General features: G+C 44.6%; 1 protein-coding gene across 1 annotated transcript in view; it reads right to left on the bottom strand.

Moving 5' to 3' along the window:
• Window positions 1–558: 558 nt before the first annotated feature.
• LOC135564652 (rho-related GTP-binding protein RhoN-like) overlaps window positions 559–13,579 on the bottom strand; it is a 49,213-nt gene continuing 36,192 nt past the window's right edge. Inside the window, exon 5 of the mRNA XM_065010071.1 lies at window positions 559–3,060. Coding sequence (XP_064866143.1) covers window positions 2,791–3,060 — 270 coding nt within the window. The 3' untranslated portion in view covers window positions 559–2,790. The remainder of the gene's footprint in view (window positions 3,061–13,579) is intronic.

The raw sequence follows: 13,579 nt of genomic DNA, 5'->3' as shown, positions 1-13,579 counted from the left end.
TTTGCAGAACAGTGGACTGATGGAGCTCAAATCTTGTTGAGAGGATTTTATAACCCCAGACTGATGTGCTCTCACCACCCTCGTTCTGATGTCCTCTGAGATCTCCTTTCCTCTCCGCATGGTGTGCTTTGCATTCACCGGGATGGGTAACACCAAACTGACCAGGTTTCTGATCTCTATTTGTCAGAATCCCGCCCTAACTCTTTCCTAACGATCTCTCCTTTTGATTGGTTCATGTGGTACCCAATTGTTTACCCACCAGATTCTACTTACCTGCTTGATTTAACCAATGCAAACTGGGGTTCACTTATTTTTGCACTTGCAGTAATTATTTTTTCATTTTGTTCTTCTACTACACAAATTATTTTCTCTACACCAACATATGTCAGATCAAAAAGACTGGTTCTGATTAAATTAAGATTTCATGGTAAAAACTTTAAAAATCTGTATTTGCACAAGGGGTTGACATACTTTTAAGCAGCACTGTATGTAATGTTAGTGACTGACAGCACTGATGTCTTCTCAAACACAATGAAGAGACATGGGTCAGAGAGGTAGTCTCTTCTCCCTACAGTCAAGCTGTTGCTTTATTTGAGACTTTTAGAGTATGTGAAAATACAGTAAAATAGCCCTAACATTTTACCACTATATTTCCCACAAAGTAACATCTTAACATAACGACAACAGCAATAGCTTCAGTGAATCAAGTTGACATGATCTGAGTTGACGCATTGAATAGTGTTAAATTATTACGAAAACGGATATGTAAAGTGACTTTTTTCTAGAAAGCACTTGTGGTTCGAATGATCTGAGGAAAACTCCACACATTCTTCATGTTGTTAACTCTGTCTGGTTACAAGCAATGTCAAACTGACTACTGTATTTCTGTCTGTCTGACCTACTCCCATCATTTACCCACTCAATAAGAGTCCCTTTTCAGCATTTTTTTTTTACAAGTTTCTATTCTCATATATGGCAACAGGAAGTATCAACTAGAGGTCGACTGATTCATCGGAATGGCCGATTAATTAGGGCCGATTTCAAGTTTTCATAACAATCGGAAATCTGTATTTTGGGTGCCGATTTGCAGATATTTTAATTTTAAAATGTTATACCTTTATTTAACTAGACAAGTCAGTTAAGAACACATTCTTATTTTCAATGACGGCCTAGGAACGGTGGGTTAACTGCCTTGTTCAGGGGCAGAACGACAGATTTTCACCTTGTCCGCTGGGGGATCCAATCTTGCAACCTTAGAGTTAACTAGTCCAACGCAATAACGACCTGCCTCTCTCTCGTTGCACTCCACAAGGAGACTGCCTGTTACGCGAATGCAGTAAGCCAAGGTAAGTTGCTAGCTAGCATTAAACTTATCTCATAAAAAATAATCAATCATAATCACTAGTTAACTACACATGGTTGATGATATTACTAGATATTATCTAGCGTGCCCTGCGTTGCATATAATCTGACTGAGCATACAAGCATACAAGTATCTGACTGAGTGGTGGTAGGCAGAAGCAGGTGTGTAAACATTCATTCAAACAGCACTTTCGTGCGTTTTGCCAGCAAACAGCACTGTTTTGCAAACAGCACTTTCGTGCGTTGTGCGTCAAGCATTGCGCTGTTTATGACTTCAAGCCTATCAACTCCCGAGATGAGGCTGGTGTAACCGAAGTGAAATGGCTAGCTAGTTAGCGCGCGCTAACTAGAGGGACGGAAGCTATACTGTTACACTGGCAATACTAAAGTGCCTATAAGAACATCCAATAGTCAAAGGTTAATGAAATACAAATGGTATAGAGGGAAATAGTCCTATAATTCCTATAATAACTACAACCTAAAACTTCTTACCTGGGAATATTGAAGACTCATGTTAAAATGAACCACCAGCTTTCATATGTTCTCATGTTCTGAGCAAGGAACTGAAACGTTAGCTTTCTTACATAGCACATATTGCACTTTTACTTTCTTCTCCAACATTTTTTTTTTTTACATTATTTAAACCAAATTGAACATGTTTCATTATTTACTTGAGGCTAAATTAATGTTATTGATGTATTATATTAAGTTAAAATAAGTGTTCATTCAGGATTGTTGAAATTGTCATTATTACAAAAAAAATAATTAATCGGACGATTAACCGGTATCGGCTTTTTTTGGTCCTCCAATAATCGGCATCGGTATCTGCGTTGAAAAATCATAATCGTCGACCTCTAGTATCAACACAATATAGCATAGCAACAGCAATCATGTCCATTGTCCACTGAGAAGTTTCTTGTTCCATCTTCCTGATTCACCTCCTCCACTACCTTCTCCACAGAATGAAAGTCTTCTCCTCCAGCCGTCCAGTAAAGATGGCTGTTGTGCCGTCCTTGTGTGAAGGATTGATCCCCCCCAGTCAGTGCACTCCACAAACCCTACCCCAGGACCATGCAGCACTTCCTATTTCCCTCCTATCCTCTCTCTACCCTGAGACTTCGTCTCGAGAGAACCAGTCCACTTCACCGTCCATCAGTCAAAAAAAATTAAATGTAAACAGCTCCAAAAAGATTCGCAAACACACACAAAAGCATATTTTTTCGTTTTTTGTCCTTGTTCCTCAGCAGTGCAAAACGAGAATAATAGAGCATTTATTTCAAAAATAAAATAAAATTGAACAAAACAAAACCAATAAATAGAGTTCCTCTTTCTGTCATATATTTCTGTGTATCATACTGTACTGTATGTATGTACATATATATATATATATATATATATATATATATATATATTTGTCTTGGTGGGTCTCTACATGAGCACACAGCTCTTGGCCCGGTCCTTCTGCATGACAGGGGCAGGATCCAGGGTATCAGTCCGACCGGGCAGGGGGGGCAGGGGCAGCTGGGACACCCGTTTGAGGCCCCGGCGGGAGCTGCTGCGTTTCAGCTGAGGCTTCTGTGGCCGCCGCACAGACGCCAGCGTGGTGATGTGGAACACGTCCCGTACGCTGTTCTCCGACACCTTGGAAGTGCACTCCACGTAGGCTACCGCACCTATCTGACGGGCCAACCCACTACCCTGAGGGGAGGGAGGAGAGGAGGGAGGGGTTTAGAGACCATCATCAACAACATCAAGAACATCATCATCAACAACAACATCAAGAACATCATCATCAACAACAACATCAAGAACATCATCATCAACAACAACATCAAGAACATCACCGTCAACAACAGCATCAAGAACATCATCATCAACAACAACAAAATCATCATCATCAACAACATCAAGAACAGCATAATCAAAACCATCATCAACAACAACAACATCAAGAACATCATCATCAACAATGTCAAGACATCATCATCACCAACAACATTAAGAACATCATCAACAACAACATCAAGAACATCATCATCAACAACAACATCAATAACATCACCGTCAACAACAGCATCAAGAACATCATCATCAACAACAACAAAATCATCATCATCAACAACATCAAGAACAGCATAATCAAAACCATCATCAACAACAACAACATCAAGAACATCATCATCAACAATGTCAAGACATCATCATCACCAACAACATTAAGAACATCATCATCAACAACATCAAGAACATCATCATCATCAACAACAACATCAAGAACATCATCATCAACAACATCAAGAACATCATCATCAACAACTTCAAGAACACCATCATCAACAACAACATCAAGAACATCATCAACAACAACATCAACAACAACAACATCAACAACATCATCATCAACATCAAGAACATCGTCATTAAGAACATCATCATCAACAACAACATCAAGAACATCATCATCAACAACAACATCAAGAACATCATCATCAACAACAACATCAAGAACATCATCAACAACAACATCAAGAACATCATCATCATCAACAAGAACATCAAGAACATCATCATCATCATCAACATCAAGAACATCATCATCATCAACAACAACATCAAGAACATCATCATCAAAAACATCATCAACATCAAGAACATCATCATCAACAACATCAAGAACATCATCATCAACAACATCAAGAACATCATCATCAACAACAACATCAAGAACATCATCATCAACAACTTCAAGAACACCATCATCAACAACAACATCAACAACATCATCATCAACAACATCAATAACATCATCAACAACATCAAGAACATCATCTCATCAACAACATCCTGCTGTTGTGAATAGTATCTACTGTTCTTCTTGAGGTACAATGACAGTTAATGTGCCATAACCTAGCACCAATGATCTCACATTACTGTAGTGAGATACAAGCAGGAGCCACAGAGATGCTGCTGGTCTAAACATCATGTCTACAGTGCAGATGCAGCTGCAGTTGAACCTGCCCTACATCTAATGAATAATCCATGACTCTCTCTCTCTGTCTCTCTCTCTCTGTCCCTCTCTCGGTCTCTCTCTCTCTGTCTCTCACTGTCTCTCTCTCTCGGTCTCCCGCTCGGTCTCTGTCGCTCTGTATCTCGCTCGCTCTGTATCTCTCTCTCTCTCTCTCTCTCGCTCTCTCTCTGTTTCTCTCTCGGTCTCTCTATCTCTCTCTCTCTGTCTCTTCTGCCAAGTTCTGGTGTGGCTGTTTAAAATGAGCAGAAAGCCCACCACAGGGAGCTCAGTGGGTCAGAGTTTTCCTCCAATTGTCTTGTACATGTACACTACTGTTCAAAAGTTTGGGATCACTTAGAAATGTCCTTGTTTTTTGAAAGAAAAGCACTTTTTTTTGTCAATTAAAAATAACATCAAATGTATCAGAAATACAGTGTAGACATTGTTAATGTTGTAAATGACTATTGTAGCTGGAAACAGCAGATTTTTTATGGAATATCTACATAGGCGTACAGAGGCCCATTATCAGCAACCATCACGCCTGTGTTCCAATGGCACGTTGTGTTTGCTAATCCAAGTTTATCAATTTAAAAGGCTAATTTATCATTAGAAAACCCTTTTGCAATTATGTTATCACAGCTGAAAACTGTTGTTCTGATTAAAGAAGCAATAAAACTGGCCTTCTTTAGACAAGTTGAGTTCCTGGAACATCAGCATTTGTGGGTTTGATTACAGGCTCAAAATGGCCAGAAACAAAGAACTTTCTTCTGAAACTTGTCAGTTTATTCTTGTTCTGAGAAATGAAGGCTATTCCATGCGAGAAATTGCCAAGAAACTGAATATCTCGTACAACGCTGTGTACTACTCCCTTCACAGAACAGCGCAAATTGGCTCTAACCAGAATAGAAAGAGGAGTGGGAGGCCCCGGTGCACAACTGAGCAAGAAGACAAGTACATTAGCGTGTCTAGTTTGAGAAACAGCCGCCTCACAAGTCCTCAACTGGCAGCTGTATTAAATAGTACCCGCAAGACACCAGTCTCAACGTCAACAGTGAAGAGGTGACTCTGGGATGCTGGTCTTCTAATGTACTTGTCCTCTTGCTCAATTTTCTAATGATCAATTAGCCTTTTAAAATGATAAACTTTGATTAGCTACCACAACGTGTCATTGGTTGCTGAGTGATGGTTGCTGATAATGGGCCTATCTATGTAGATATTCAATAACAAATCAGCCGTTTCCAGCGACAATAGTCATTTACAACATTAACAATGTCTACACTGTTTCTGATCAATTTGATGTTATTTTGATGGACAAAAAAATGTGCTTTTCTTTAAAAAACAAGGACATTTCTAAGTGACCCCAAACTTTTGAACAGTAGTGTACATGTATCTACTGTTATTCTTGAGGTACAATGACAGTTAATGTGCCGTAACCGAGCACCAATGATCTCACATTACTGTAGTGAGATACAAGCAGGAGCCACAAATGGATTTGGTACTGTAGATATGTGGTAGTGGTGGAGTAGGGGCCTGAGGGCACACAGTGTGTTGTGAAATATGTGAATGATTTGTAATGTTTTTAAAATTGTATAAACTGCCTTCATTTTGCTGGACCCCAGGAAGATTAGCCTTGGCAGCAGCTAATGGGGATCCATAATAAATACAAAAAAAATACAAAATACAGAGATGCTGCTGGTCTAAACATAATGGCTACAGTGCAGACAGTTGAATCTGCCCTACATCTAATGAATAATCCATGACTCACTTTCTCTGTCTCTCGGTCTCTCCCTCTCTCTTTCGCTCTCTCTGTCTCTCTCTTGGTCTCTCTCTCTATCGCTCTGTCTCTCTCTCGCTCTATCTCTCTGTCTCTCTCTCGCGCTCTCTCTATGGTTCTCGCTCGGTCTCTCTCGCTCTATCTCTCTGTCTCTCTCTCGCTCTCTCTCTATGGCTCTCGTGCGGTGTCTCTCTCTCTCGCTCTCACTGTCTCTCTCTTGGTCTCTCTTTATCGCTCTGTCTCTCTCTCGCTCAGTCTCGCTGTTTCTCTCTCGCTCTATCTTTCTGTCTCTCTCTCGCTCTCTCTATGGCTCTCACTCTGTCTCTCTCTCTCTCTCTCTCTTTCGCTCTCTGTTTCGCTATTTCTCTCTCCCAACTCTCTCTCGACTCTCTCTCAATCTCTCTGTCTGTCACTCTAGCTCTCTCTCTCTCTCTCTGTCTCTCACTCTGTCTCTCTCCTCTTTCTCCTGCCAAGTTCTGGTGTTGCTGTTTAAACTGAGCAGAAAGCCCACCACAGAGAGCTCATTGGGCCAGAGTTGTCCTCCCATTGTCTGGTACATGTATATGTATTGGAGACTAGAGAGGAGAAACTAACTGTCTGTCCAAAGCCTGCCTGGCACTGTGTACTGCCTGCTTCCCCCCAGGTCCAGTGTTAGCAAAGCTCACTGACTGAAAGGATACATTGAATGGATGAAGTTTCAGTTTAGAATTCTATGGTACTGTATTTGCCCTCTCCTTTCTGGCTATCTATCCTTATTCTGCATTGGATTATGCCTGGTCCGGATGAAGTCTGTTTCCCTGTTTTACTTTGGTTTGTCTTCACACCCAGAGTCGTACGGGGATAGCCCGGCACTAATGCAGTACCAGATGAGAAGGCAGTACAATACACCTCCAATGGCCCTCTCTGGGTATTACACTCACTCACACACAGATGGGGCCTTTCAGAACCACAGGCCTGGTGTGATCTTATCAAGACTCCTTCCTTACACAGTCACAGGAAAAGTCTATATTAGGTGGAATCAACGATTTAGAGAAGGGAGGGAGGGAGGTAGCGAGGGAGGAGAGAGAGAGATTGAGAGGGAGGGAAAGAGATTAAGGAAGGGAGAGAGAGAGAGAGCGAGAAAGATAGAGATTGAGAGGGAGGGAGATAGAGCGATAGGCGAGAGATTAAGGGAGGGAGAGAGATTAAGGAAGGGAGAGAGAGAGCGAAAGAGAGAGGGGGAGATGGGCCTGACAAGCAGCAAAGCTTTATCAGATCGTGGCCAGATTAGTGTGTAATGTGTAGAGTTCACCCTCTGGTCACCTCACCTGTGACTCCTCAACTCTGCTACCGGAATTCAATTTGAGATCAACAACAGGATAACAAGGTGGGGGATATTGGATTAGATCAGCAAAAGTTGGTTGTTGGGAGCCTGCCTGGCGCTTGTACTATATGTGACAGATTCGCTGGCAATTATAGACAGGTCAGAACAGTACAGTACAGTAGCTGCCTCAGACAGAAATAGAGTATGACATAGAACAAAAACACAATAGCCCTAACATGAGCCTCTGAAACATTGTCCATGAGCTTAATGGTGTCCCACTCTATATTTTGTTTGTCTATTTTATTGACCTGTCTTGTTTCTTTCCTGTTGCTTTTTTGGGGGACATGGATCTGTTTTTTGCCCCCGTGTCCAACCACAGCCAGATCACAGCCAGCCCACAGCCAGATCACAGCCAGCCACAGCCAGCCCACAGCCAGCCCACAACCAGCCCACAGCCAGATCACAGCCAGCCAACAGCCAGCCAATGCCAGCCGCAGCCAGTTCGCAGCCAGCCACTGCCAGCCCACAGCCAGCTCACAGCTAGTTCAGAGCCAGTCCACAGCCAATCATGGAAAAGGATGTCGGTTCCCTGTGTGTATGGGGGGTGAAACAACCCCACAGCCCCTCCACTCTGTGTATTTCAGGGAGCATTAAAAAAGAAACAGGTAAATTGCTGACTATTTCGCAGATTTGCTGACCAGTTTATCACCTCCTCCCTTTTTCCCTACCACCATCAGTGTTCCCTCCATCATTACCATGTCCCTGGCTAAGAGGATGTGGTAGTGTTCCCTCCATCATTACCATGTCCCTGGATTAGAGGATGTGGTAGTGTTCCCTCCATCATTACCATGTCCCTGGATTAGAGGATGTGGTAGTGTTCCCTCCATCATTACCATGTCCCTGGATTAGAGGATGGATGTCCCTGGTAGAGGATGTGGTCCCTCCATCATTACCATGTCCCTGGATTAGAGGATGTGGTAGTGTTCCCTCCATCATTACCATGTCCCTGGATTAGAGGATGTGGTAGTGTTCCCTCCATCATTACCATGTCCCTGGATTAGAGGATGTGGTAGTGTTCCCTCCATCATTACCATGTCCCTGGCTAAGAGGATGTGGTAGTGTTCCCTCCATCATTACCATGTCCCTGGATTAGAGGATGTGGTAGTGTTCCCTCCATCATTACCATGTCCCTGGCTAAGAGGATGTGGTAGTGTTCCCTCCATCATTACCATGTCCCTGGATTAGAGGATGTGGTAGCGTTCCCTCCATCATTACCATGTCCCTGGCTAAGAGGATGTGGTAGTGTTCCCTCCATCATTACCATGTCCCTGGATTAGAGGATGCCCTCCATCATTACAATGTCCCTGGATTAGTGTTCCCTCCATCATTACAATGTCCCTGGATTAGAGGATGTGGTAGTGTTCCCTCCATCATTACCATGTCCCTGGATTAGAGGATGTGGTAGCGTTCCCTCCATCATTACCATGTCCCTGGATTAGAGGATGTGGTAGCGTTCCCTCCATCATTACCATGTCCCTGGATTAGAGGATGTGGTAGTGTTCCTCCATCCCCTGGATTGTGGTAGTGTTCCCTCCATGCCCCTGGATTAGAGGATGTGGTAGTGTTCCCTCCATCATTACCATGTCCCTGGATTAGGGATGTGGTAGTGTTCCCTCCATCATTACCATGCCCCTGGATTAGAGGATGTGGTAGTGTTCCCTCCATCATTACCATGTCCCTGGATTAGAGGATGTGGTAGTGTTCCCTCCATCATTACCATGTCCCTGGCTAAGAGGATGTGGTAGTGTTCCCTCCATCATTACCATGTCCCTGGATTAGAGGATGTGGTAGTGTTCCCTCCATCATTACCATGTCCCTGGATTAGAGGATGTGGTAGTGTTCCCTCCATCATTACCATGTCCCTGGATGTGTGGTGGTGTTCCCTCCATCATTACCATGTCCCTGGCTAGGGATGTGGTAGTGTTCCCTCCATCATTACCATGTCCCTGGATTAGAGGATGTGGTAGTGTTCCCTCCATCATTACCATGTCCCTGGCTAAGAGGATGTGGTAGTGTTCCCTCCATCATTACCATGTCCCTGGATTAGAGGATGTGGTAGTGTTCCCTCCATCATTACCATGTCCCTGGATTAGAGGATGTGGTAGCGTTCCCTCCATCATTACCATGTCCCTGGCTAAGAGGATGTGGTAGTGTTCCCTCCATCATTACCATGTCCCTGGATTAGAGGATGCGGTAGTGTTCCCTCCATCATTACAATGTCCCTGGATTAGAGGATGTGGTAGTGTTCCCTCCATCATTACCATGTCCCTGGATTAGAGGATGTGGTAGCGTTCCCTCCATCATTACCATGTCCCTGGATTAGAGGATGTGGTAGCGTTCCCTCCATCATTACCATGTCCCTGGATTAGAGGATGTGGTAGCGTTCCCTCCATCATTACCATGCCCCTGGATTAGAGGATGTGGTAGTGTTCCCTCCATCATTACCATGCCCCTGGATTAGAGGATGTGGTAGAGTTCCCTCCATCATTACCATGTCCCTGGATTAGAGGATGTGGTAGTGTTCCCTCCATCATTACCATGCCCCTGGATTAGAGGATGTGGTAGTGTTCCTCCATCATTACCATGTCCCTGGATTAGAGGATGTGGTAGTGTTCCCTCCATCATTACCATGTCCCTTGATTAGAGGATGTGGTAGTGTTCCCTCCATCATTACCATGTCCCTGGATTAGAGGATGTGGTAGTGTTCCCTCCATCATTACCATGCCCCTGGCTAAGAGGATGTGGTAGTGTTCCCTCCATCATTACCATGTCCCTGACTAAGAGGATGTGGTAGTGTTCCTCCATCATTACCATGTCCCTGGATTAGAGGATGTGGTAGTGTTCCCTCCATCATTACCATGTCCCTGGATTAGAGGATGTGGTAGCGTTCCCTCCATCATTACCATGTCCCTGGATTATAGGATGTGGTAGCGTTCCCTCCATCATTACCATGTCCCTGGATTAGAGGATGTGGTAGTGTTCCCTCCATCATTACCATGCCCCTGGATTAGAGGATGTGGTAGTGTTCCCTCCATCATTACCATGCCCCTGGATTAGAGGATGTGGTAGAGTTCCCTCCATCGTTACCATGTCCCTGGATTAGAGGATGTGGTAGTGTTCCCTCCATCATTACCATGTCCCTTGATTAGAGGATGTGGTAGTGTTCCCTCCATCATTACCATGTCCCTGGATTAGAGGATGTGGTAGTGTTCCCTCCATCATTACCATGTCCCTGGATTAGAGGATGTGGTAGTGTTCCCTCCATCATTACCATGTCCCTGGATTAGAGGATGTGGTAGTGTTCCCTCCATCATTACCATGTCCCTGGATTAGAGGATGTGGTAGTGTTCCCTCCATCATTACCATGTCCCTGGCTAAGAGGATGTGGTAGTGTTCCCTCCATCATTACCATGTCCCTGGCTAAGAGGATGTGGTAGTGTTCCCTCCATCATTACCATGCCCCTGGCTAAGAGGATGTGGTAGTGTTCCCTCCATCATTACCATGTCCCTGGATTAGATTAGATGTCCCTTGATTAGAGGATGTGGTAGTGTTCCTCCATCATTACCATGTCCCTGGATTAGAGGATGTGGTAGTGTTCCCTCCATCATTACCATGTCCCTGGATTAGAGGATGTGGTAGTGTTCCCTCCATCGTTACCATGTCCCTGGATTAGAGGATGTGGTAGTGTTCCCTCCATCATTACCATGTCCCTGGATTAGAGGATGTGGTAGTGTTCCCTCCATCATTACCATGTCCCTGGATTAGAGGATGTGGTAGTGTTCCCTCCATCATTACCATGTCCCTGGATTAGAGGATGTGGTAGTGTTCCCTCCATCATTACCATGTCCCTGGATTAGAGGATGTGGTAGTGTTCCCTCCATCATTACCATGTCCCTGGATTAGAGGATGTGGTAGTGTTCCCTCCATCATTACCATGTCCCTGGATTAGAGGATGTGGTAGTGTTCCTCCATCATTACCATGTCCCTGGATTAGAGGATGTGGTAGTGTTCCCTCCATCATTACCATGTCCCTGGATTAGAGGATGTGGTAGTGTTCCCTCCATCATTACCATGTCCCTGGATTAGAGGATGTGGTAGTGTTCCTCCATCATTACCATGTCCCTGGATTAGAGGATGTGGTAGTGTTCCCTCCATCATTACCATGTCCCTGGATTAGAGGATGTGGTAGTGTTCCCTCCATCATTACCATGTCCCTGGATTAGAGGATGTGGTAGAGTTCCCTCCATCATTACCATGTCCCTGGATTAGAGGATGTGGTAGTGTTCCCTCCATCATTACCATGTCCCTGGATTAGAGGATGTGGTAGTGTTCCCTCCATCATTACCATGTCCCTGGATTAGAGGATGTGGTAGTGTTCCCTCCATCATTACCATGTCCCTGGATTAGAGGATGTGGTAGTGTTCCCTCCATCATTACCATGTCCCTGGATTAGAGGATGTGGTAGTGTTCCCTCCATCATTACCATGTCCCTGGATTAGAGGATGTGGTAGTGTTCCTCCATCATTACCATGTCCCTTGTTTAGAGGATGTGGTAGTGTTCCCTCCATCATTACCATGTCCCTGGATTAGAGGATGTGGTAGTGTTCCCTCCATCATTACCATGTCCCTGGATTAGAGGATGTGGTAGTGTTCCCTCCATCATTACCATGTCCCTGGATTAGAGGATGTGGTAGTGTTCCCTCCATCATTACCATGCCCCTGGATTAGAGGATGTGGTAGAGTTCCCTCCATCATTACCATGTCCCTGGATTAGAGGATGTGGTAGTGTTCCCTCCATCATTACCATGCCCCTGGATTAGAGGATGTGGTAGTGTTCCCTCCATCATTACCATGTCCCTGGATTAGAGGATGTGGTAGTGTTCCCTCCATCATTACCATGTCCCTGGCTAAGAGGATGTGGTAGTGTTCCCTCCATCATTACCATGTCCCTGGATTAGAGGATGTGGTAGTGTTCCCTCCATCATTACCATGTCCCTGGATTAGAGGATGTGGTAGTGTTCCCTCCATCATTACCATGTCCCTGGATTAGAGGATGTGGTAGTGTTCCCTCCATCATTACCATGTCCCTGGCTAAGAGGATGTGGTAGTGTTCCCTCCATCATTACCATGTCCCTGGATTAGAGGATGTGGTAGTGTTCCCTCCATCATTACCATGTCCCTGGCTAAGAGGATGTGGTAGTGTTCCCTCCATCATTACCATGTCCCTGGATTAGAGGATGTGGTAGTGTTCCCTCCATCATTACCATGTCCCTGGCTAAGAGGATGTGGTAGTGTTCCCTCCATCATTACCATGTCCCTGGATTAGAGGATGTGGTAGCGTTCCCTCCATCATTACCATGTCCCTGGCTAAGAGGATGTGGTAGTGTTCCCTCCATCATTACCATGTCCCTGGATTAGAGGATGCGGTAGTGTTCCCTCCATCATTACAATGTCCCTGGATTAGAGGATGTGGTAGTGTTCCCTCCATCATTACCATGTCCCTGGATTAGAGGATGTGGTAGCGTTCCCTCCATCATTACCATGTCCCTGGATTAGAGGATGTGGTAGCGTTCCCTCCATCATTACCATGTCCCTGGATTAGAGGATGTGGTAGCGTTCCCTCCATCATTACCATGCCCCTGGATTAGAGGATGTGGTAGTGTTCCCTCCATCATTACCATGCCCCTGGATTAGAGGATGTGGTAGAGTTCCCTCCATCATTACCATGTCCCTGGATTAGAGGATGTGGTAGTGTTCCCTCCATCATTACCATGCCCCTGGATTAGAGGATGTGGTAGTGTTCCCTCCATCATTACCATGTCCCTGGATTAGAGGATGTGGTAGTGTTCCCTCCATCATTACCATGTCCCTTGATTAGAGGATGTGGTAGTGTTCCCTCCATCATTACCATGTCCCTGGATTAGAGGATGTGGTAGTGTTCCCTCCATCATTACCATGCCCCTGGCTAAGAGGATGTGGTAGTGTTCCCTCCATCATTACCATGTCCCTGACTAAGAGGATGTGGTAGTGTTCCCTCCATCATTACCATGTCCCTGGATTAGAGGATGTGGT

Source organism: Oncorhynchus nerka, linkage group LG26 (assembly GCF_034236695.1).
Source record: "Oncorhynchus nerka isolate Pitt River linkage group LG26, Oner_Uvic_2.0, whole genome shotgun sequence".
In the NCBI taxonomy this organism is placed as follows: Eukaryota; Metazoa; Chordata; class Actinopteri; order Salmoniformes; family Salmonidae; genus Oncorhynchus; species Oncorhynchus nerka.
Note: the sequence above shows the minus strand (reverse complement) of the source record. Positions and strands in the feature narration are given on the sequence as shown.